This window comes from Tupaia chinensis, unplaced genomic scaffold (assembly GCF_000334495.1).
Source record: "Tupaia chinensis unplaced genomic scaffold, TupChi_1.0 Scaffold144247_1, whole genome shotgun sequence".
NCBI classification, from domain to species: domain Eukaryota; kingdom Metazoa; phylum Chordata; class Mammalia; order Scandentia; family Tupaiidae; genus Tupaia; species Tupaia belangeri.
In genome coordinates, this window is record NW_006204105.1 from 781630 (window position 1) to 804987 (window position 23358).

Below are 23358 nucleotides of genomic sequence, written 5' to 3' on the forward strand. Positions count from 1 at the left end.
CTGACTTTAATGGCTGCTTAGTTTCATCTTCCAAGTAAGGCTTATCCTTCTCTAATATATCCTTTACACTATGTTAGCCATAGTGTAATGCTTGTTTGAAACTATAAATCTAATGTCTGCCTTTGCCATACTCATTAACGCAAAGACTTCAAAAGTAGAAAATGGAATCAAAGCACAAGTTTTTTGGCACAAAAGTTTTTTGAAATCTACGCATTTTTTCATAATGTGCATTTTCTATGAACTTTTTGAAGACCCCCTGAATAGTCTTGGCATGTAGACAGGTCACTTTACAACAGTGAGCAGTTTCGTTCCCCTTCCTCACGCCTCCTCAGTTGCGGATGCCTCTAGTTGGGCTAAACCAAGCTGTCACATTCTCAAAGTGTGCTCCATGCTCTTTACTCGTGCATTTTGCACATGCCAACGACTCTGCTTAGAATGTTCCACTCTCTTTCTCTAGAAAGTTTTGTTCCACACTCCCTCAAATAAAGTAGGTGTCCTTCTTAATGTGCCTCTAATAGCCCCATGTGGTATTTATCATATTTTTCTTTAGATGCCTGTTTGGTTGCTGATACATTTCATGGAGTTAGCTCTTTCCCGACCTCTTACAAAGCAGCTGGAGCCACATTATGACAGTCTTATTCTTTCCTATTTCTACTTCCCTGATCTTAAAGCACATTTTTGTTCTCTTATTCATCATTTACCCCATCCCTTCTTTATTAATTGGCCCAATGAGATTAGGTAGAAATGTACCTTGAAAATACATATGTATATAAAACAGAAAACAAAACTTCACACTGAAGGAAACATTCTAGAAATATTTATTTCATTGCTGACTATCAGGTAGCAGCATGCAACTCTCAACAATGAGCTGCCACTCTTCACTCCTATGTAAGCACCCAATGTTATGGTACCACTAGTTACGTTTTCAGTCTTTTAAAAGCTTTTATTACCAACATCATTACTTAGAGATGAGCCTTTAGGGACATAAAAGCACTTATTCTCTATAAAAAGTAACTTTGTATTTCATGCCCAAAACTCCAATTGGCAGATTGAGGTTCATAATAGAAAAGAAAGAAAAGTATTTTAGTTCTGTATGTTACCAGAAATAAAATATGCATTTCTCCTTGTCATGTTATAAGGAAATAGTTGTGGTTTTTTTTTTTCCCTCTACCAAGAATCAGGACAGTAGCTTTGAGGACCCCTTAGGGTTATAAAATTGCTTACTGGTTAAAGTTTTTTCAAAGGTGTTAAGAAATAAGAAGTTGGCTTACTTTCCTGTACAATTTAAGAAACAGTTGTACTATGTGCAAGAATTAACAGGACTGTAGACCCTCACAATATTTAAAGGCCTATTCTTCCCATTAAAAAAAAAAAAATTACATCTTAGAAGGTAATAGGAAATCCTCATCATCCCTGAGCAAAAAATCATGGGTGTTTTTATTTGTTAATAGAAATCTCTGTAAATGAGTTATCTATCTTCAGAATACTCTCAGAGAATTTATATAAACGAAACAGGAATGAGTTTCTCTCAGAGACTTTCTCAGATAAACGTATTCAGTAGTTGGAGTAGCTGATTTGTAAAAACCTTCAATTGAGTTAGCTACATTTTCTACTTCAAAGTTTAAGAATATCTTGAGGATGCTTACAGGCCATGACACTACTGGGCACAGGGAAAATTGTGAACTTTTAGCAAACTGTGGCAAAAGGAAACAGAGTGAGGGAAACCATAGTGCGGAAAGTGAGGAGGGGTGGCATAAAGCTTTAGTGTGAGCTGGGCCTTTCTTCTCATCAACCAGAGGCCTCTGACCACCCATATGCTATACTCGGCTCTTATGTTCATATAACCTAGACACTGTAAAATAAAATTAATAGTGTCTCAAACTAATTTAAGTCTTAAGGAATAAATGAGAAAAAAAAAACATTTTAGTTCTTAATCAAGGAGTGCTATAATATAATTTCAAGGTATTTTAATATAATTCATTTAATCCTAAAGCAATTGTGCAATAAGCAAAATACCATAAAAGAAAAACAACGAAGATTAACTTCCTACAGGGGCCAAAGACAAGGTCTGTGCAGCATAGCAATTAACCTTCACATACTGGAGTCTTGTTTGAAAGACCATCAAAAACTCAGGTTACTGAAAATCACAAGTGTCACCAACAAAAGGAATGTTGATTAGAGTCAAAAAACTTCCCAAAGGGCTGCCATCTTTGAAGGAACTTCAGGATGTTGCTAGCACAGGTTGGCTAAGCTAAGTCTCACTAACGACTCCATGAAAGAATGAGAATGCCCCTGTCAGTGCTGTTTTTAAAATGTACTGAGAGGAAAAAAAAACAAACAAAAAACAGAATGAAACAATCTACTGTTCCCTAACATATATGGCTTAGCACCCAGAGAAAGTCTCTGACACCAAAAGAGACTTCCTACCCAGGGTTAAGCTGCATTAAATGAGGTGTAATCTTTCATTTTCAGGACATATCTTTTCTTGTAAGGTCTTTAGAGGCAGAAGTACCACCTGGATTCTAATACACATCCCTGTGAGCTCAGCTTCCTGAAAACACACACCTGCTGGGTTCTAGGTTCTCCCTTACCAGTGACTGAATCCACTACTTCACAGCCACCAGAATCGCACATACACTATTAACATGATGAAAAATACAGCTACTGCTTGAATCCACTACTTCACAGCCACCAGAATCGCACATACACTATTAACATGATGAAAAATACAGCTACTGCTGCAAGTTTGGCGTAAGTGGAACGCATGTTTAAGTACTTCGCATCCTGACGGTATTTCTTGGACAGACTGGACAAATTGTTAGCCTTTGAATCCAATGCTGCCAAAGAGAAAAAAGAAAAACATTAATTAGTCCCTGGAAGTATTTTAGCAAAAGAACAATGGCTTAAAAATAACCAAAAATGAGTGATGGTACCACAACAAACCACCATAAAGCTTAAATTATTTTAAGGGTATGGCTGTATATACTGATTAACTTATGAGTCTGAAACTCATTATTATTATTGTTTTAGACTTTTGCCACAGGGTATGTGCACTTGTTGGAAAGAGAGGGAAAGTGAGAAATCACCCTCCCTACCCCCAAGGGGATAGCCATGCTGCAATCCCTTCTCCTCTAATCTCCTCTTGGGATTCTGCACATGTATGCATCCACTCATTGTGTTTTTCAAGTTTCTGTGTGCAGGACTCAAACAGTGGAGTCAGCCATGTGGGACCCAGCACCTTAACCACCACACCTGCTGGCTCTATAATATAGATTTAAAGATACATTTAACAATACATTTTTAAAAATTATCAGACCACATTATGTTCACATTCTGGAGGGTATACAGTGTAGTAGGCTGGAAGCACAGGCTTTGGCCTCCGATGTGGTTAAGATATCAGCTACACCAGCCATGTGATATTGGTCAAGTCAATTAACCTCTCTAAGACCAACTTTCTTCATCTATAAAATGGAAATAACAATAGAAACTACATCATAAGGTTAAAAGGACATGAGATTGCCTGCAAAGTGAGCACAATGCCTGCATATGGTAAAGACCTGATAAATATTGATATTTTTCTAACAATGATTATCATTCTACTTGATCTTTTTCTTTTTTCTAGTTTGCTATGGGGCTCATGTACTTGCTGGAGAGAGAGAGAGAGAGACAGAGAGAGAGAGAGAGGTGAGAAATCACACTTCAAGGGGATGGCCGCATTTTCAAGCCACCAGGTCTAGGACTTGCATTATATAGTTGCCATGTGGCATTCAGCACCTTAAACTCCATGCCACCTGCCGGCCACAGCTATTGGGTCGCTGGGAAAGTCAAGATGCATTTTTGCATAGGATGACTTTCCCAACAACCTAATACAAGATCTTAATGGTCTGAGTCACAATCATTCTCTCATGTTTTAAAAATGTTAATCCACATAAGACTCAGATAACCAGAAAATTTAGCTAACCTGAAAATTCAAAATAATCAGACACTGAGATTAAGCTTCTTCAGTGGTGACTGCTAAATTTTCTAAGATTTTCCACATAGCAGTTATTATGAAATTAAAACTACCAGAAATTATATTTCAACAGACATATAAAAGCTATACAGTACCAAGTGCTAAAACCTCCACCACCATCTAATAAATTAAGCTTTTCAAATAAATTTTGCATTTTCTACAAAGTTCACTTTTCCTCCCAAGAACATTTGTAATATTATTTTCTTCTTACATTGTTAACTAAGCATTTACAGAAATAGCCAGATATATACAAGTTAGATGAGTTTAAAATACAGGTCATATTCTAATAAAAATGAGCTCTCAGTTTAATATAAATAAATTCTGGTGAAACCTTTCACTTCTTTAAATTTTTTTAATTGATATTTTGCAATATCAATTTATTCTTCCTTACAGAAAGTTTCAAAAGAAAGGAGTTGCTTAATAAAGACTGGCTCTGATTGAGTAATATCGCATTACATAATAATACAGGCAGGACTGCCAAATCTAAATTAGCAACTGGTTGTCTGAGTAGGAAAAACATCCAAGTCAAGAAACAAAACATTTAGGCTATGAGAAATAACCATGACAATAGTCAAGCATTCTAGCCAGCTGACTAGAATTCCTCCACTGGAGAGGAATTTTTGAACTATTGTGTTTACTGTTATATCCCAAGTGACTAGAATAGGGTCTGGCATATAATCAGTGCTTGATACATTTCCTGAATACATCTAAATCTCCTGAGAATAACTGAGCAGAGAAACAATTAGTAGGCCATATGAAATAATAGTTAAGAGAATTCCTCTATATAGGAACACTTTGAAACACATGTTATTATAAAGATAAAGCTACTGCTTGGAGAAGTCAGTTAGCAAATATTTATGTTTTAAGCACCACATGATGTGCTAGAGGATACAATGATGATAAAAATATACATTATTCCTGCCTTTGTGGAATTTAGTCATGCAAAGGTGACATTTCTGAATGAAAAAACATACCATGGCTTAAAAGAACCCAGGTATAATCAAAAAAGGACTTCTGTGCAAAAATGGTATTAACTATAAGTTTATTTTGGTACAAAAAAATTTTGAAATACATGAAATTTTTTTCAAAACACATATTTTCCATGAACTTTTTGAAAGTTCTCTCATATATACAGGCAATAAATAAGGGCACAGTTTAATATGGCTGAAGGAATCCACAGAAACTACTTTCCAGTCTTAAAGTAGACCAGCTCTAAAACTATAAATCAGAAGAAGGCATAAAAGATGGACTCTTATCAATACGTTTCAAGAGGAAGGAAATTTCATATTCAGGTAGGCTAAGGAAGGAAATATTCAAGTAAGCTAATCTCTTCACTGCCTTTCAAATATGCTCTGTTGCGATATTGTTTCCTCCCACTTAAACTACTACATTACAGGCCAGTAGGTGGGGTGGTGAAGGTCCTGGATCCCACATAGCCAACTCCAAGGTCTGAGTCCTAGACCTCGTGGCTTGAAAAACGATGCCAGGACAGTGAATGTGTGTCTAAAAACCTGAGAGGAGAATGGAAGAGAAGGGATTGCAGTGTGGCCATCCACCTAGGGGGAGATTTTTCACTTTCTCTGTCTCTCTGGGGAGCACCAGTACTCCATGGCAAAAAATCTAAAAGAAAAAAAAAAAAAAAAAAACTACTCTTCACTCCTTGATCTATCTAAGTTCAGGACATCTTTCCTGTCCATTTCACATTTATCCCTTCTGTACTGACACAACTCTTCTTTATATATCCTTTTACAATTATTATATAATGAATATGGATAAGGACATTGGAGGCCAGTGGATTCTGCCAGGTGCCAGCAGTGTGTAAGCTATTTGACTCTTCCAAGTCTCTGCTTCATTATCTGTAAAACTGATGTGATACCACCGCTTTATCTGGGATTATACAAAGACTGAATAAGATACATGTAAAACCCTCCTAGCACATTCCCTAGAACAAAGTGCTCAATAGATATTTGTTCCATTACACTGCCTATTAATTACTTCCTGAGAATGTTTATCTTTCCAACCAAAGTCATACTTATGAGGTGAAAGATACTTCTTTTTCAGTCAGCATTAACAGTTTTGCAACAAACAAAAAAGCACAAGAAGAGAATCCTTTACACTGTTGATTAAGTGAAAAACACCCAAATTTTGGATTTAAGAAATATTTCTGTGCAGGTCTACTTTATTCCCAGTAGGAACTATAAGTCTATTGTGATGAAAATGTATATAAGCACACTCATCCAGAATTTAATGTTTTAAGAATGTGAAGCTATATGCTGGGAAAACTGCTGCCTGCTAGCCTAAAAATTAAAGTTTACAGTTCATTATTTAAAAAATACACTTACTAGCTTGAATTCAAGAAATATTGAGAATCTATTTTGACCATTACTATGAAGGACATATAAGAAGTACATGAACAGATACAACACACATAAATAATTATCTTTTTTAAAAAATAATTTTATTTAACTTTATTTATTTATTTTCATTTGACCAGAGAGGGTCAGAATGAGAGAAAGAGAGAGAGAAAGTGAGGAAGTGAGAAAGCAAGTCACCAGGTCCAAGACTTGAACCACGGTCAGTCATGTGGTAGGTCCAGCACCCTTAACCACCATGCCACCTGCTGGCCCCCAAAATATTACCTTTAAAGATCTTACAGGCCCACATTAAACACTTAGACAACATTTAAACATCATTTAAACTTATTCACCTATAACTGAAAATTCTATTATAAAGCAAGAGCAAATACATAATTTTTCACATTATTTATCTAGTCTACCTTAAATATATTTAAATTAAAATATAATTTATATATTTAATATACATTTATATTATCTGTAAACATATTTAACATATGTTAAATATATTCATACATAGTAAATAAATATGTATTTCATAAGTATGTTAAGGTAAATTAGATAAATACAGGAATTTTGTACTAAAGAACATGTTAGCTAAGTGCTTCAAGAGTTTAAAGTATAGAGGAGCTAGACAGTGACACAGCAGTAACACAGTGCTCTGCTAAGCTGATCCACATGAAAAGGTTCTGGATTTGCATCGAGAGACTTCCCTGAACACACCTGGCACACATGTACCCATGATCTAGAACTGACTGAAATTGAGAGTGGATCACAAAATGAAGATCCTGCTGGGGATGCCGGTCTTTCTCTCCCTCAAGAAACAGATAAATCCAACTTTAAATAAAAGGTTTACAGTACAGAAAAAACTAATGTGGTGTGTATTATGAGGATCAGGGAAGGCCTCTTCAAAGAGGCAATTCTTGTCCAGGCCTTAAAGAGGTGCAGCATGAGGTGACATGGACCATGAAGGATGGTGAGGAAGCTGACCTGGCTGAGGTAGAAACTGGTGAACTAAGGAGAATGACAGATGTTCACAATCTCTTATTTTCCATATACAGAGCACAATGCTTTACACACAAGCACTCAATTAATGACGGAACAAATTTAAATAAATTAAGGAACAGACTGAATCATGCAGTCTCAAATTGAAAAGTTTCTCAGATTTAAAAGTTGATAAAAATGGCACTTTTTGGGAACCAGCAGTTAGCGTAATGGCTATGTCGCTGGACTCCCACGTAGTTCGACCGTGGTTCACGTCCTGGACCCGGGTGGCTTAAAACTCACGCTGGAGGCATGTGCGTGAGTGCCCAAGATCCCGAGAGGAGAATGGAGGAGAAGGGATTGCAGCGTGACCATCCCCCCTAAGGGGAGATTTCTCTCCCTTTCTGTCTCTATGTCTCTCTCTGTCTGTCTGGCGAGCACACGCGCCCTATAGCGAAAACCTCTCAAAAAATTAAAAAAATAAAAATTAACAAACAAAAATGGCACTTTTTAAAGATTTGGGCCGACAGGTGGTGTGGTGGCTAAGGGCGCCACACTCCCACAGACCTGGTACCTTGGCTTGCCTTTTAACTTTCTCACTCGCTCTCTGTCCCTCTCTGGTCAATTTTTTAAAAATAAATAAATAAAGTTAAATAAAATAATTCTTAAAAAAAAAAAAAGATTTATCTGGGAGTGGGGACCAGCACGTGGCATGGTGGTTAAGGCACTAGATACTCCTACATGGCTGACCATGGTTCAAGTCCTAAACTTGATGACTTGCTTTCTCATTTTCTCTCTCTCCCTCTCTCTCTCTGTGTGTCTCTCTCTGGTCAAATTAAAATAAATGAATAAATAAATAAAGTTTAATTTTTAGGCTAGCAGGCAGCAGCCTCAAGTAATTCTTAAAAAAAAAAAAAAAAAAAAAAAGATTTATCTGGCAGTAATAAAATCTCCCAAAGAGACTACTCAAGAAACCACTGCAATAAACCTCTGACAATTTCCTCTCCTCCTTTTCATTTCCCTTAACCTATGTGTTTTTTATAGATAATATACTTAATTTTGTAAACATCTGGGAAACAGTAATTGCTTCTCACATGGATGAGTCTTTTTATACTGTTCCAACTCAACAAAAACTAATAATGCTAGGAAAAAACCTTATCATATTGGAAGTTTTGTAACATATTTCTGAGAGATGAATTCTTAAGTCTTAGGTAGACTGGCAACATATTAAGTAATGCAAATAAGCTATCATCGCCTATGAATAAAAACTACTTCTTCATAAGACTCTCAACTGCTTTCAGTTACCTGAGAGTGCCTCTCCCCGTTGTAACACTTCTTCAATATTGGCCACCATGATCCTCTGCACATCTTGCAATTCAGTGTTGATGGAACCTAGGTTTCTCCGAGCACGACTGTCAATGTAGAGCTTCTTGGTTTTCTGAATGAAGGTATCTAGAATGAGGAACAAAAGTGACCATTAATAACTTCCTTCATGTCCATAGTCAAAGGACTCAAGTAGGAAATTAGAGAGTTCTAAGTTTATTCTTTATCTGCCACTGTCTCAGTTAATCTATGGTTAACTAAGCTCTTGGGTAAGCATCAAAATCTGGGCTTTGATTTCTTCATTTATAAAATGAAGAGAAAATATTAGATGACTATTCAGGATAATGTCCTTGGGACACCTTTTTTTAAAGATTTATTTAACTTTATTATTATTTTTAATTTGCTATAGAGCACATGTACTCATGGGATATTTGAAGGGAATGAAGATAAAGTGATGAAAGCAAGCCACCAGGTTTGAGACTCAGACCATGGTTGGCCATTTGGGAGTTCAATGCCTTAAGCACCATATCTCCCACTGGTCCCAATGACACCTTTAATTTCTAAGTATGTTTCCATCAGAATCTTTAGTGAAATTAGAACCCACTACAGTTAAGTTTTTCTAGAAAGTAAAAATTTTAAGATATATTCTGAAGACGTTCAAAGTTTCATTACCTAACTCTACAAGTTGTGGTCTGGATGATGGTTTGTCCTCCTAAGATTCACGTGCTAAGAACTGCTTCCAGATATAATGGAACTGCAAGGTAGTAAGACCTTAAGAGATGAGGCTTACTGGGTGTTACTTGAATTACAGAGGCACTGCCTTCATGAAGGGATTAATGCTAACTTGTGAGATGGAGTAAGTTCCTACTCTTGGTGGAAGGAGTTTCTGTCAGAGAGGGTTGCTATACAATAAAAAGTCTGCAGGTCTCTCTCTCTGCATGCATCTACTGACTTTTTTGCTGCCATGCTGTGATGCATCAGAGGCCAGCAAGATGCCAGTCCCAGGCTATTAGACTTTCCAGCCACCAGACTCATGAGCCAGGTAAACCTCTGTTCTTTATAAACTACCCAGTCTAAGGACTTTCTGTTTAGCAACACGGTAATGGAATAAGACCTTATACTTTTGCTAAAAGGATGCTGGCAACACTATAGCAGCATTACAGCCTAACATGGCAAAACAGTTCATGGTCTCTGAAAAGCTGAGAAACATTGCATTAAAATATTTTCTTTAACATACATTCCCAATTTCGCCTTGCTCTTCAACAGGTAAAGTAACCATGTGGCAGTTTCCCAAAATACTAATATATAATTGTAGTCTCATCCATCTTTTAGCTTGTGTCTACATTTCTTTTTCTTTTTTAGGTTTGTTTCTTTGTTTTGTTTTTGCTATAGAGTGCATGTACTCACCAGAGAGAGACAGACAGGGAAAAATGAGACATTACCCGCTAAGGGCATGGCCACATTCCAATCCCTTCTACTCCATTCTCCTCTCAGGATTTTAAGAATGCAGGCTCACAGACACCTGACTTGTTTTTCAAGCCACTAAGCCAGGGACTCAAACCCTCCAGTTGACTCTGTGGGACCCAGCTGCCTTAACCTTCACGCCACCTCCTGGTCCAGGTTTGTATTTCTTAAAACTGAAAGAATGACTAGATACCTTTCATCTGCCTCTTTAGACAGCCTCTGTACCTGGCTTTCTGCCTTAGAAAGCTGACCTGTATAGAGGACATCAGTGGGCTCCTTGCTCTCTGGCTTGCAGTTAGCTTCAGACAAAATGAAGGAACAGTAGGAAAGAATAACAGTAGGAAAGAAGGAGAGCAGCCAGTGATGTCAGAGTATCTCTTCCCCTGGCTCCTTCTTGAGAAGTAAGTCCCTATGGGCTGGCACCATTCTCCACCGCAGGTCACTGCTTCTCTCAAGTTGGTCCTCTCTATAAACATTTTCCCCAGTTCTAGAAAATGTCCTCCCTTCGCACCTTCAGGCTTAGTGACAGTTACAACCTCTGTTACTGGTCCCAGGTTACTGTCCTTAGGTTTCTCCTACAGCCCATTTTTATCTTTGTATAGTATCCCTTTGACTTGTGAATATACCATCAATTTCTTATGTGACCCTGATATATCTTAGCTTTTTCTGGGTTTACAGAAATGCTAATGTCTATAAAAATAAAATTAGAGGGGTTGGCAGGTGGCGTGGTGATTAAGGGCACTAGACTCCCACATGGCTGACCAAGGTTCAAGTTTCAAACCTGGTGGCTTGCTTTCTCATCCCCCGCCCCCGACTCTCTGTCCCTCTCTGGTCAAATTAAAATAAATAAGTAAAAATTAAAAAGTTAAGTAAAATACTTCTTTAAAAATAAAATTTAAAAAATGGACAGTATATAATTAGCAGCTATAGAGTTGGTAGTTATAAAACATCAGTATTTATCAAATTTTCTCTATTCCTAAAAAGATGATGAACTTTATTTAGCAAAGGTGATAAACCTCAGAAATCTGAGACAGTAAAACTTAACTAAAAATTCTAGCAATGTAGCCTGTTCGTACTTGTTGTCACTCCATGTACTCAGACATTCCCTTTGATCTAATGCCATCGGATACATTCCTAGGCCTGACTGGTGATAAGTCTCTCTTTTTCTTTTATTTTTTTTTGAATTTGCAGAGGACCCATGCATTTGCCAGAGACTAGGGAGAGAGAGGAAGAGTGAGAGAGAGAAAGTGGGAAAGCACCCCTAGTGGGGCATGGTCACACTGCAATTTCTTCTCCCTTTTTTCCTCCTTTTGAGATTTTTGGACACACACACACACATAACCGGTGTGTTTTTCAAGCTGTGGGGTCCTGGACTCAAACTGCATGGTCAGTCATGAGAGATTCACCTGCCTTAATCACTAAGCCATCTGCCAGCCTAGTGATTAAGACTTTTTGAAATTCTTTTTTTTTTTTTTATAGACCACAGATTAGTTTATTTTTAACACCCATCATGCCATGAATTCATAGGGAATAGGTTCCAGTAGCTCAGGCTCCTTTCCATTGGTTCTCACAAAGTGTGCTTCTCTGGGTGGAGCAGGCTGGCGCTTTAGTTGAACCCAGGTACCTTTCTCTTTGGCTTCTTTCTTTTTCTGGTCATTTTCCTTCACACATTTTAGGAAGCTATCTCTGCTCTTAGAATGTTTAATATGCTCAATACGCACATTGATTCTCTTGGCAAGAATCTTGCCCTTAACTTGTTTGTTCACAACAATGCCAACAGCATGCTGGGTAACATTGTAGACTCTTCCAGTTTTGCCATGGTAACATTTGTGAGGCATTCCTTTTTGAACAGTACCCATTCCCTTAATGTCTACAATATCACCTTTCTTGTAGATTCGCATATATGTCGCCAAAGGAACAGGCCTAGAGAACATATATCGGGTGCCTCTCCTCCTTCCCTTTGTGTTCGTCATTTTGGTTAATTACTGGAAGATGGCGGTTCCGGCCAAGAGGAAGGTTGAAATTCTTATATAATAAAGATACCCACGGTTATTACTTCTGAATATAGTAGATACAGTAAATATTATTTCCCATACCATCAATACCATATATTTTCCAGTTTTTTATTTATTTATTTATTTTTTAAGAGACTCTTAAGGCCAGCAGGTGGCACAGTGGTTAAGGCACTGGACTTCCATGTAGCTGACTACAGTTTGACTACCGGACCTGGTGGCTTGAAACATGCTGGGCACATTTGCGTGTGAGCCCAAAAATCTTGAGAGGAGCCTGGAAGAGAGGGGACTGTGGTGTGGCCATCTTCCTTGAGGGGGTGATTTCTCACTTTCTGTTTCTCTGTCTCTCCGGTGAGTACACGTGCCTTATAGCAAAACTAGTTTCCAAATTCTGATCTCCATAAAATGAACCTCACTATGAGTGTGTGTTTATGGGTTAAAGGAAAAGAATTAATCTATCATACGCCAATCAAGTAGACCTCTGGGCACAATTCCTGTCATATATCATCCTAAGGAATTAAATAATGAAAAAGGGCAAAGTGTAGCAAGTTCTATGGATAAAAGCTCAAAAGCCTGAGAAAATTACTTTTCAGAGGGAAGCCTTGTTCACTTGAACAGACAAAAAGAGGTGGCATGGAAGAGAAAACAAAAGCCAAAACTTCTAAGCATCAGAAAAAAATGTATCAATATTATACCAACATAAGAAACATCTTCCCCATTCTGTTTACTCCCTCAATAGAAAAGTAGGGGCAAAAAACTTACCAAATTCAATAAAGGAATAAGGTCTAGACACAGTGGGCACCTTCTTCCCATGCTGTTCATCAAATTCTGAGTGCAAATCTTCCAGATAGGCAAAAGCCAGCTTCTTAGGGAAGGCAGCTTCACACAAAACTAAATAACACACTCCTTGTTCAATAATGTAGCTGGAAAAACAAAAAAGAAAAGACAACATGGTTTGCAAAGTAAAGAATCTTAGTATCACAGAAACTTTTAGCTAGCAGAAGCCCTTTAAGGTCGGTTAAATCAAAAAGTCAATTTCAAATCACTGATCCTTGGAATTAGAAAGCAAATATTTCCCCAATGTTAGAGATATATTCCAAAAAGAGTAGTGAGACATATTTAAAATTATTATATTATTTCTTCCTTCTCTCTGATCTGAAAGGATTTCATTTATATCTGATTATAGTACTTCTTGCCCTAAGGTATTATTGTGTACTTGTCTGAGTATGTGTCTCTCTCTGCTAGTAAGAGAATAAGCTTCACTAAAAGATATGGACCTGGAAGGCAGGACTTGCTACAAGGTTCAACAAACCTTTAATAGCTCTTAGACAGAAATAAAGGATGCCATGAGATTATAAAGTTCTTCTTAAAGGAACCGGTCAGGGGGACAAGCAGTTGGCATAATGGCTATGTCGCTGGACTCCCATGTAGTCGACTGCAGTTCAAGTCCAGGACCCAGTGGCTTAAACTCACGCCGGGTGCATGTGGGTACATGCCCAAGATTCCGAGAGGAGAATGAAAGAGAAGGGATTGCAGCGTGGCCATCCTCCCTGGAGGGTGATTTCTTGTTTTCTGTCTCTTTGTCTCTCTCTGTCATTCTGGCAAGCACATGCGTCCTATTGCAAAAACCTCTTCCCCAAGAGAGGAATCAAGCAGAAGGAAATCTCTTTTCAATTTCATGATAACTTTTCTATGTCTTTTGTTTCCTAACATATGACAGAGATAAAGATATTGCATAATTAAGTGGCTGGTTTTTGGTGTTGAAAATTAGATTTATAGAAAATATTTTAGATATTATGCAAATTACTACTCTGTAAAAAGTAACATCCACAATTTTTTCTTTTTTAAAAAATAATTTTAGGGGCCAATTTTAGGTAGCATGGTGGTAAAGGCACTGGACACTTCCATATGGCCAACCACAGTTTGAGTCCTGGAACTGGTGACTTGACTTTACTTCTCTCTGTCTCTCTCTCTCTAGTCAAATTAAAAAATAATGAATAAATAAAAATAAATAAACAATTCCTTAAAACACAAAAAAAGAATTATTTTATTTAACTTTATTTATGGATTGATTTGACCAGAAAGGGACAGAGAGAGCGAGAGAGAGGGGGAAAGTGAGAATGCAGGTCGCCAGGTCTGGGACTCAAACTATGGTCAGCCAGGTGGGAACCCAGCACCCCTAACCACCATGTCACCCCCCCACACACAATTTTCTTAACCAATAAGCCAAAGTTTTTTATTTTGGTGTATCTATGTTTTTTTTGTTTGTTTTTAAACACAGCAGGGTTCTCCCTTGTCTTAAATTATCTTACTACTAGAGTCCCTAAAATAACATAGATTATTTAGCTAATCCTTTTTAAATTGCTTCTGAACTTCTTGTACTCTGCTTTCCTTTTTAATTCTCCCTGTTTTATCAGCTTCAAACTTGGCATGTACTAAACATTTAATACCTATTATTTGTAGATAATCTAAAATCCAATAACGTTCCTTTGATCCCTGTCTCAGTTGTATGGATTACCTATAACCACTGATAGAAGTACTCTTAAATTTTTATAATTTTCTTTTTTTCTGAATAACTAATATTGATTAATCTCTATGTGTTAGGCAAAATGCTAAATAATGTACATGAATTCCCTCAATACCTTCTCAAAATTCTTATGATTGTTTTCCATATTTTATAGAGGAAACTGAGGTTTGGAGAAGTTATATGAATTGCTCAAAGTTACTTTGTTAGTAAATGTTTAAACAAGAGTACTAACTAACATGTGTATGTCTCCCAAGTAATCTCTAAAGCAAGAAGTTATTTACTATTGTACGATGGGTATAGCATTCTTTAGACATAGATTAACAGGTTAAGTTATAGCATGCTAAAAAAACAAACCAGGATTTTAGTTTTGTGGAATCAGAGCCATAGAAGTTGGTTCCATGAAGACATGAAGAGACTGTGTGTGTGTATGCGCGCTTGTGTGTGTGTGTGTGTGTGTGTGTGTGTGTATTTTATGCCAAAGTATGTGTGCACACTCGTGAGAAGGAAAGGGAACACTCCAACAAAGCTTGCTCATGCCACATTCCCTTTCCTCCAATTCTTCATCCCATCCAGACCCTGGATGCATGCACACACACATTCGACTTATTTTTCAAGTTGACAATGCAATGTTGGGACTTGACCTTGTCAGTTACGTGGAATCCAGCTTTCTCTGTGGTGCTTAAGCACTGTGCTATAGGACTGGCCTGAGACTATACACACACAACACACACACACACACACACATATATGTTTTAGAGCTTTTTGCCTTAGAACATGTGTGCTCACCAGAGAGAGTGAGGGAAAGACAGAGAAAGACAGTGAGAGGAAAAGTGAGAAATCACCCCCTGGAGAATGGCCACACCACAGTCCCTTCTCCTCTATTCTCCTTCCAGGACCTTGGGCATCCACTCATAGGTGCCTGATTTGAGTTTCAAACCACTGGGCCTGGGACTTGAACTGGGGTCAGCCATGTGGGTGTACAGTAAAGTAGCCATTATGCTGGGGCCATCTGCTGGCCCCAAGCCTATATTGTTAAAGTTATCAATCAATCAAGTGATCTTTACTTTAAAAAACTGTTATCATTCTTATCAGATGTTACATTACTATATTTTACACTTAAAGGGTCATAAGGAAATCAGAACTATACTCACTGAAATGTCATGGCTCCTGCTTCCAAGGTACACCTGGTAGGAGACTGTTCATTCAACTTGCGGAAGAGCTGCTTAGCCTGACTCTGGTACTGTTGAAGGTCCCGGCCAGACTGAAAGAAAATATTTTCATTAAAGAATTTGCCACAGGGGGGGCCAGCAGGTGGTGTGGTGGTTGAGGGTGATAGACTCCCACATAGCCAACCGCAGTTCGAGTCCCAGACCTGTTGTTTTGCATTCTTACTTTCTCTCTTTTTCTCTCTCTCTCTCTCTTACTCTATCTCTCTCTCTAGTCAAATTAAAGCATATAAAATAAATAAGGTTAAATAAAATAATTCTTAAAAAACCTTGTCACAAAAAGAGCTACATCATTTAGTTAGAAACATCATGATATCATGAGGACACCATGTGAATAAGGTAATTTACAGGTAAGATTCATTCAAAGAAAGATGACTCTTACAGCCAAAAGGAAGACCTAATATCTATTCTTCAAGAAGATCACATTAGTTATTTACTAAGATACAAAAATCTCAACTACACTTAAAGCACTCTAAACTTTCAATCTAGTGTTCTTCCCACTATTAGGTCAGCACCTTCCTCCTAACCCAGTTTCATTTGTACGGTTACTGGCAGAGAACTGCAGAGCATGTGCTATAATCAAGAAAAATCCCAAGAACAACAGACTGATGATTCTCATTTTTGTGCTAGAATATCTCAGAGAATCTTCCACAGAGTGTTCTATTAAGTTTTTAAGCATACCTGTGTACACTTATGACTAAATATTATGAACACAACGCTTACACCTTAGCAAGAGTCAAGATAAAGACTGCATCTATCTATTTGGTTTCAAAAGTTTGGATAGCAAAATTGTGAATAGCAAGAGATATATGAAAACAAAAGTAAAAATAATGACCTTCAGGTTAAATGAAAATAGTAGATAATATTTTCCTGAATAATTATTTATTATTTTTTTGGAGAGGTTTTGCTATAGGACACATGTGCTTGCCAGAAAGACAGAGAGAGACAGCGAGACAGAACGCGAGAAATCACCCCCCAGGGGGGATGGCCACACCGCAATCCCTTCTCCTCCATTCTCCTCTTGGGATCTTGGGCACGCACGCACACGCGCCTGGTGTGAGTTTAAGCCACCGGGTCTGGGACACAAACCACAGTCGACTACATGGGAGTCCAACGACATAACCATTATGCTAACTGCTGGTCCCTACTTGGGAATCTTAAAAACAAAACATAAACTACTCACACCTGACCTCCACCACAAACCAATTAAATCAACATCTTGGAGTACTGACACTGGTATTTTTTTAGTAAATCACAATCACAGGTGTTAAATATAAGTTCTTTGACTGCTAAAGGCAGGTAAGCACCTCATAAAACCAGTTTAAGAAACATGACAAAAAACTGTCAGATAAAGATTGGTATAAATTCTTTAATTTAAAAAAAAAGGGATTGTAAACACTGCTGCAACCTGAGAGGAGGAGATTAACCACTGTGTCAATTACAAGAAACTATAGCCAAAAGAATGCTGTAATTTCAGGAATCCGCAAAGGATTAAACAAATATTTCCCATGTACAACACTGGGGATACATCTACACAGGGATTATGTTGTGCTGGCCAACATTTTACAAGACTAGTTCAGTTAGCACTACCACTCCTGAGAACATAAAACTCATACAATCTTTTTGGTTAAATAATCATGTTTCTGGTATATTCATATAATGGAATACTTTGCAGCTATCAGAATTATGTGGTATAATATCTAATGAAATGAAAATATTCATTACACAGTTAAGTGGGAATAAAACTAGGTGAAAAAGTCTCATATCATTACCATTTAATTTTTTTTTTTGTGGAGTTTTTGCTATAGGGTGCATGCGCTCACCAGAAAGACAGAGACAGAAAGTGAGAAATCACTCCCTAGGGGGATGGCCATGCTGCAATCCCTTCTCCTTCATTCTCCTCTTGGGATCTTGGGCACACGTGCACATGTATCCAGCAGGAGTTTAAGCCACCAGGTCTGGGACTTGAACCATGGTCAACTACATGGGAGTCCAGCAACATAGCCATTACATCAACTGCTGGTCTCTTTTGACTTAATTTTATACACACACACAGACACATCAAAGTTTAAGGTCATACATCAGAATGAATATAATTTGAGTATGGATTATAGGTAATCATCACCATAAACATTTTGATTGTTTTTCTTGGGATTTAGTTACTGACTTTCTATCCAAGCATGAATTAATTTTGTAATGAAAAAAATTATTCACTCGTTTATTATTGTTTATTACATATCTGTACCCAGAGTACAGTATTTATTATGCTCAATTCTGGTCTGTGAAATTTATGTTAAAAATGTAAGATGGAGGGAACCAGCAGGTGGTATGGTGGTTAAGGCACTGGACACTCCCACATGGCTGACCACAGTTTGAGTCTCAGATCTGTGGCTTGCTTTCTTGCTTTCCCCCTCTGTGTGTGTGTGTGTGTGTGTGTGTGTGTGTGTGTGTGGGTGGTCATATTTAAAAAAAAAAATGAATGAATGTGGTCATATTTAAAAAAAAAAATGAATGAATAAATAAAATTAAATTTAAAAATAATTATTTTAAAAAAGGCAAGATGGAATTAGAAAAGATTCTTTGGAAAAGGGCAAATGAAATTATTAAAAGCTCACCTTTTTCCAGGAACTATTCTAAACACTTTACATAATTTAACACATTTGCTCTTTACAACTACTCTATGAGGTGATTACAATCGTTATGCAAATTTAAAATAGATTTTTTTTAATACATTCAATCACTGTATACCATTACAGCATGCAAAATGAATTTTCCCAGCATGAATACACTGCAAAGTTTTTGAGAAATCAAACTTGCCTGAGGACTCCAGGCTAATAAGAAGTGGGGCTAGGATCTGAACCAAAGCAATCTAGTTCTGAAGTCCCTGCTCCTAGATATTATACACTTCTATAACTAAAATTGCTTTAATAGTAGGTTCACCTTCTAGGTGACTTCTTATTTAAAATGAAATCTAATTCATAGGATATTCTCAAGAAACCAGGTGGCAGCTCCAATCTAGATCTCACAAAACAACATAATCACTGCTTTACAGAATGACCTTTAATTTGCTTTTAAGATCAAAATCATAAAGGGCCAAACGGTAAGCTAATTCACCTACAAATATTTAGATGTCCATGGGAATGGCAGATGATGAAATGGTTACATTGCTGGACTCTCATGTAGTAGACCGCAGTTCAAGTCCTGGACCCAGTAGTTTAAACGCATGCCGGGTGCGTGGTGTGCATGCATGCGTGTGTGCGTCTCTCTCCGAAGTCCCGAGGGGAGAATGGAGGAGAAGGGATTGCAGCGAGGCCATCCTCTCGGAGGGTTATTTCTTGCTTTCTGACTGACTCTCTGTCCCTCCGGCAAGAGTACACATTCAAAAATCTCTCTTAAAAAATTAATAATAATATTTAGATGTCCTCATCTTTTTCTACTTCTAGAACGGGTAAATGTTCATCTAGAACAGATGAATGAACTCTATATATGGTATAACGTCAAGACATTTAATAGTAATCCAAAAATGTGGGGCTGGTAGGTGGAGTGGTGGTTAAGAGCACTGGACTCCATATGGCCGACAATGGTTCGAGTCCCGGACCTGGTGGCTTGCTTTCTCACTTTCCCTCTCTCTCTCTGTCCCTCTCTGGTCAAATTAAAATAAATGAATAAATAAATAATTTAAAGTAATAGTAATCCAAAATGAAGTGGATCAGAGTAACTATATGTACTGCGAAACAGATTTGAGGTTATCCAATAGCATATTTAGGACTCAAATCAACAGTAGTAGTCTCTTCTCATCCATGGAGGATATGTTCCAAGACTCCCAACTGTTGCCCGAAACCATGGATAGCACCAATCCCTAAACATAGTATGATTTTTTTCCTATGTATACACACCTGTAATAAAGTTTAATGTATAAATTAGGTATAGTAAGAGACCAGCAACAATAATAAAACAGAACAATTATAACAATACACTATAATAAGTTTGTGAATGTGGTTTCTGTCGTTTTCTCTCAAAATATCTTATACTGTACAGTATTCAACTATTTTGGGACTGTGGTCAACTGCAGATGACTGAAACTACAGAAAGCAAAACCAAAGGTAAGGGAGAAATTGTACTTTTTATTGCTGTCACCTAGGACTGCTGAACAACTAGCTGTGTGAAATACCTTTTGCCTTTACAAGAATGTTTGGCTATGTGCTTATCATTTTTAAATCCCTGTTGGACTCAGTTGGTCAAAGGCCTGCAGCACCAAGCACCAACCATTTTCCTCTAAAAGCAATTACAGTATATTAATCAACCCTCAATGACTGGGAGAGTGAGGCCGTTTAATCACACAACAGATTATCTGCTTTCCTGGAACTTCCTGCAGTCTATTTAGTTAGATCTTACACCTGTTCAAGTCTGGACTGTTCCCCCTGACTCCCACAAAGACCCCCATTCAGAAGGCAACCTGAATGAGTAAAGAATACAGTAATTTTGAGGTAGGACAGATAGGAAGATGAAGAGATTGTAAAATTTCCTAAAAGGAGAATATACCATTAAGAAAGAGAGGGTATCTGCTAGGGAATCTAGATGTGAGGTAAAAATTTCACTTTTCTACCTGTCCTAAGCCTAAATTTCTAGGTAAGCACAGAGAAAACACTGTGTAAAAAATGCTCTATCTAGGGCCAGCTGGTGGCATGGTGTTAAGGCAGCTGGATTCCACATGGCTGACTGCACAGTTCAAGACCTGCCCCTGTAGCTTGAAAACCATGTCAGGTACATGTGCATGCATACCCAAAATCCAGAAAGGAAGGAGAGATGGAGAAGGGATTACTGCATGACCATTGTCTATGAGGGGAGAGGGAGTGCTGGTGCTTTCTCTCTCCTTCTCCCTCTCTCTCCAGCAAGCACATGCACCCTCTGGCAAATTAAAAACAAAACAAAACAAACCATCTATTTATACTACTTCGTGAATTTTACTCCTTATTGTATTATCTGTTCATCTCCAGGAATAAGGCAGCATATAAAGGGACTATTATCAGTGTAAATAATTGAAAATACATTAAAGTAGACCTGAATAACTAAGGTACTTATATTTAAAACTTTTTAGTTGGGATATGTGTTTCTGAAAAATTATTTCTGGACTCCTAAGAAGTAAATACATTGTTAAAAAGTCTTAGAAAAAGGCAGAAAAGTGTAGCTGATAGACACTAAGAGGCTAATCTATAGTTAGATACTGATTAAAAACTAGTGTTTCTCAATTAAGGGTGATTTGGGCTCCTAGGGGACATTTGGCTCTATCTGAAAATATTTTTCATACTCACAAAGAAGTAGGGATGGGAGGTAGGTAGCAGCTATTACTGGGACCTAGGAGGTATAGACCAGGCATTTTGCTAGACATTCAAAATGTAAAAGAGTACCAAGGTTAAAAAATTCTGATGAGGGGTTAGTAGGTGACGTGGTGGTTAAAGAAGCTGGAGTCCATCACATGGCTGACCATGGTTTGAGTCCCAGACCTGGTGGCTTGCATTCTCACTTTCTTTCTGTCTCTTGCTCTGTCCCTCTCAGGCAAGTCAAAATAAATAAATAAATAGAGTTAAATAAAATAATTCTAAAAAAAAAAAAACTCTGATGAAAAAATTCAGTTGTTACTTACTGGCTGTATTACCTTAGGAAAATGACCTACTCTATGCCTCCAGCTTCTTTATGTAAGCAGGGATACTACTAGTACCTATTTTAATATGAGGTATAAGGATTGAATGAAATAATGTACTTAATAGGTTTAGCAAAGTACTCGGTATATAGTAGGCAGTCTTACAAATGTTCTATACACTACTATAATAGTAAAAATAAATCTAGGATTCATATTTTTTGCAGACATCAAAAGTTTAGTAAAGACTTTATTATTTAAAGTCAAAATTCCTAAAGGAAAAATACTATGGAAATACAATCACAAAAGTATTTTTGTGCAAAATTTTTTTCCTTGTTAAATAAGCAAAATAACCCATTTTCAGACCAATATCAAATCAATACCAACTTTAGAATTAGAAGACAAGCAATAAATAATTTTTTCCAATAAAGTATCAAGGCAGAGACTAGGGAGCTCACTAACATTAAACTGACTTTCAGATTCAGTTTATATTTTTGTCCACATTAGAATTTGATGAAATAGTTGCAAAATTGGCCAAATCCCACCCTCCACTCCACAACTATCCTCCATAGGAAAACCATTTCTCAAAATACATATACTTAAGGAAATTTCCACATCTATTTCCTTAGTTGAAATCATGTCCCTAGGCACATTTGAAAAATTACTCTTTCTGCAAAGTGGTCCTAGAAAATCCTCAACCAACTGGAGGAGAGAAAAACATTTCAGAAATGAAAATTCAGGTTAAACTTTTTCAAAGTTTATTTCAATGACTGCACTTTGATTGTATAATGAAAAGAATATACTTCACTTATCGTAACCTCCAATTTTAAGATCTGTATTACTATTCTCCCAAATGTGAAAGTGAACGTATTTCTACAATAAATCTAAAAGGGCAGATAACCAAATAGAAAAGAGTTTCTTACTACTAGATCCTACTAAGAGCTTAGATATCATTTCTTCTTAAAACACTTTCCTGATCTCCCAAAACCTACTTAGATATCTTTTCCATGTTAAACCAGGACCCCCTTCTTCTTCCATACCAGTTAAAACTACACTAAAATTGCTTGTTAGTTTCTTTTTTTTTCTTTCTTAGTGTTTTTTTCTTTTTTTAAATTATCATCATAATCTTCTTTATATTACATTGGATTACATATAACTTTACAGTGTATTACATTGCTTTCTCAAAAGGGAATGCCATGCATGTCAGTCAATACAGAGACATTAATCTCCCCGCTTCAACATTCAATATCTTTTCTATGTTTTCCCCAATCATTATTATTATTATTCTAATTATTTTTTAAAACAGTCAATCACTATTTCTCATTTTGCTTGTAAAAAGGCTTTGCACATCATGAAATACTTCTCAGACCAATCCAGTTGAGAATACTATACATGTCATCATCAACAGTTAATAAGTCATATCTGTTTCTCAATAACGTCCTGCCTCTCTATTGTTCTCTTGCTATCTTTCTCTATCCTCTTCTCTTCACCTCCCCCATTCCACACTGTCCTATTCTCATTAAGTACCTTCACTGCTTTGTTCTCCAATTTTTTGCTCTCTACCATAGAGCGCAGATAGTCGGTATATATTGAGTGGATACATAAAATATCTTTCTTTCATAACCTGGCTATTGCTTGTTAGTTTCTGGCCTTTCCACTAGACTGTAAGCTCCATGAAAGCAGAATGCATCCTCTAACCCTGCATTAACATCATGCCTGCACTCTGATGTACTCAATAGTTTTTTGTATGAATATATGCATAAGGAGTCAAAAAAGGAGAATCCTTTTTTCTAGATCTTGTCTTTTTTTAGTTTTCAG

The 23358-nt window shown here is 37.1% G+C and overlaps 1 protein-coding gene across 3 annotated transcripts in view; it reads right to left on the reverse strand.

The window, feature by feature from the left end:
• Positions 1-802: 802 nt before the first annotated feature.
• The window catches only part of SEC22B (SEC22 homolog B, vesicle trafficking protein), a 27915-nt gene continuing 5359 nt past the window's right edge, over positions 803-23358 (reverse strand). For 2 of the 3 annotated variants that reach the window (XM_006166271.3, XM_027767388.1), the window contains 4 exons: positions 15828-15937; positions 12912-13072; positions 8656-8802; positions 2673-2837 (listed from right to left, as the gene is read on the reverse strand). In XM_006166271.3, the coding sequence (XP_006166333.1) occupies positions 2683-2837; positions 8656-8802; positions 12912-13072; positions 15828-15937 (573 nt within the window). In that variant the 3' untranslated portion in view covers positions 2673-2682. Of the gene's footprint in view, positions 2622-2672; positions 2838-8655; positions 8803-12911; positions 13073-15827; positions 15938-23358 lie in introns of those variants that run through there. The other variant, XM_027767389.1, reaches the window with a different exon arrangement.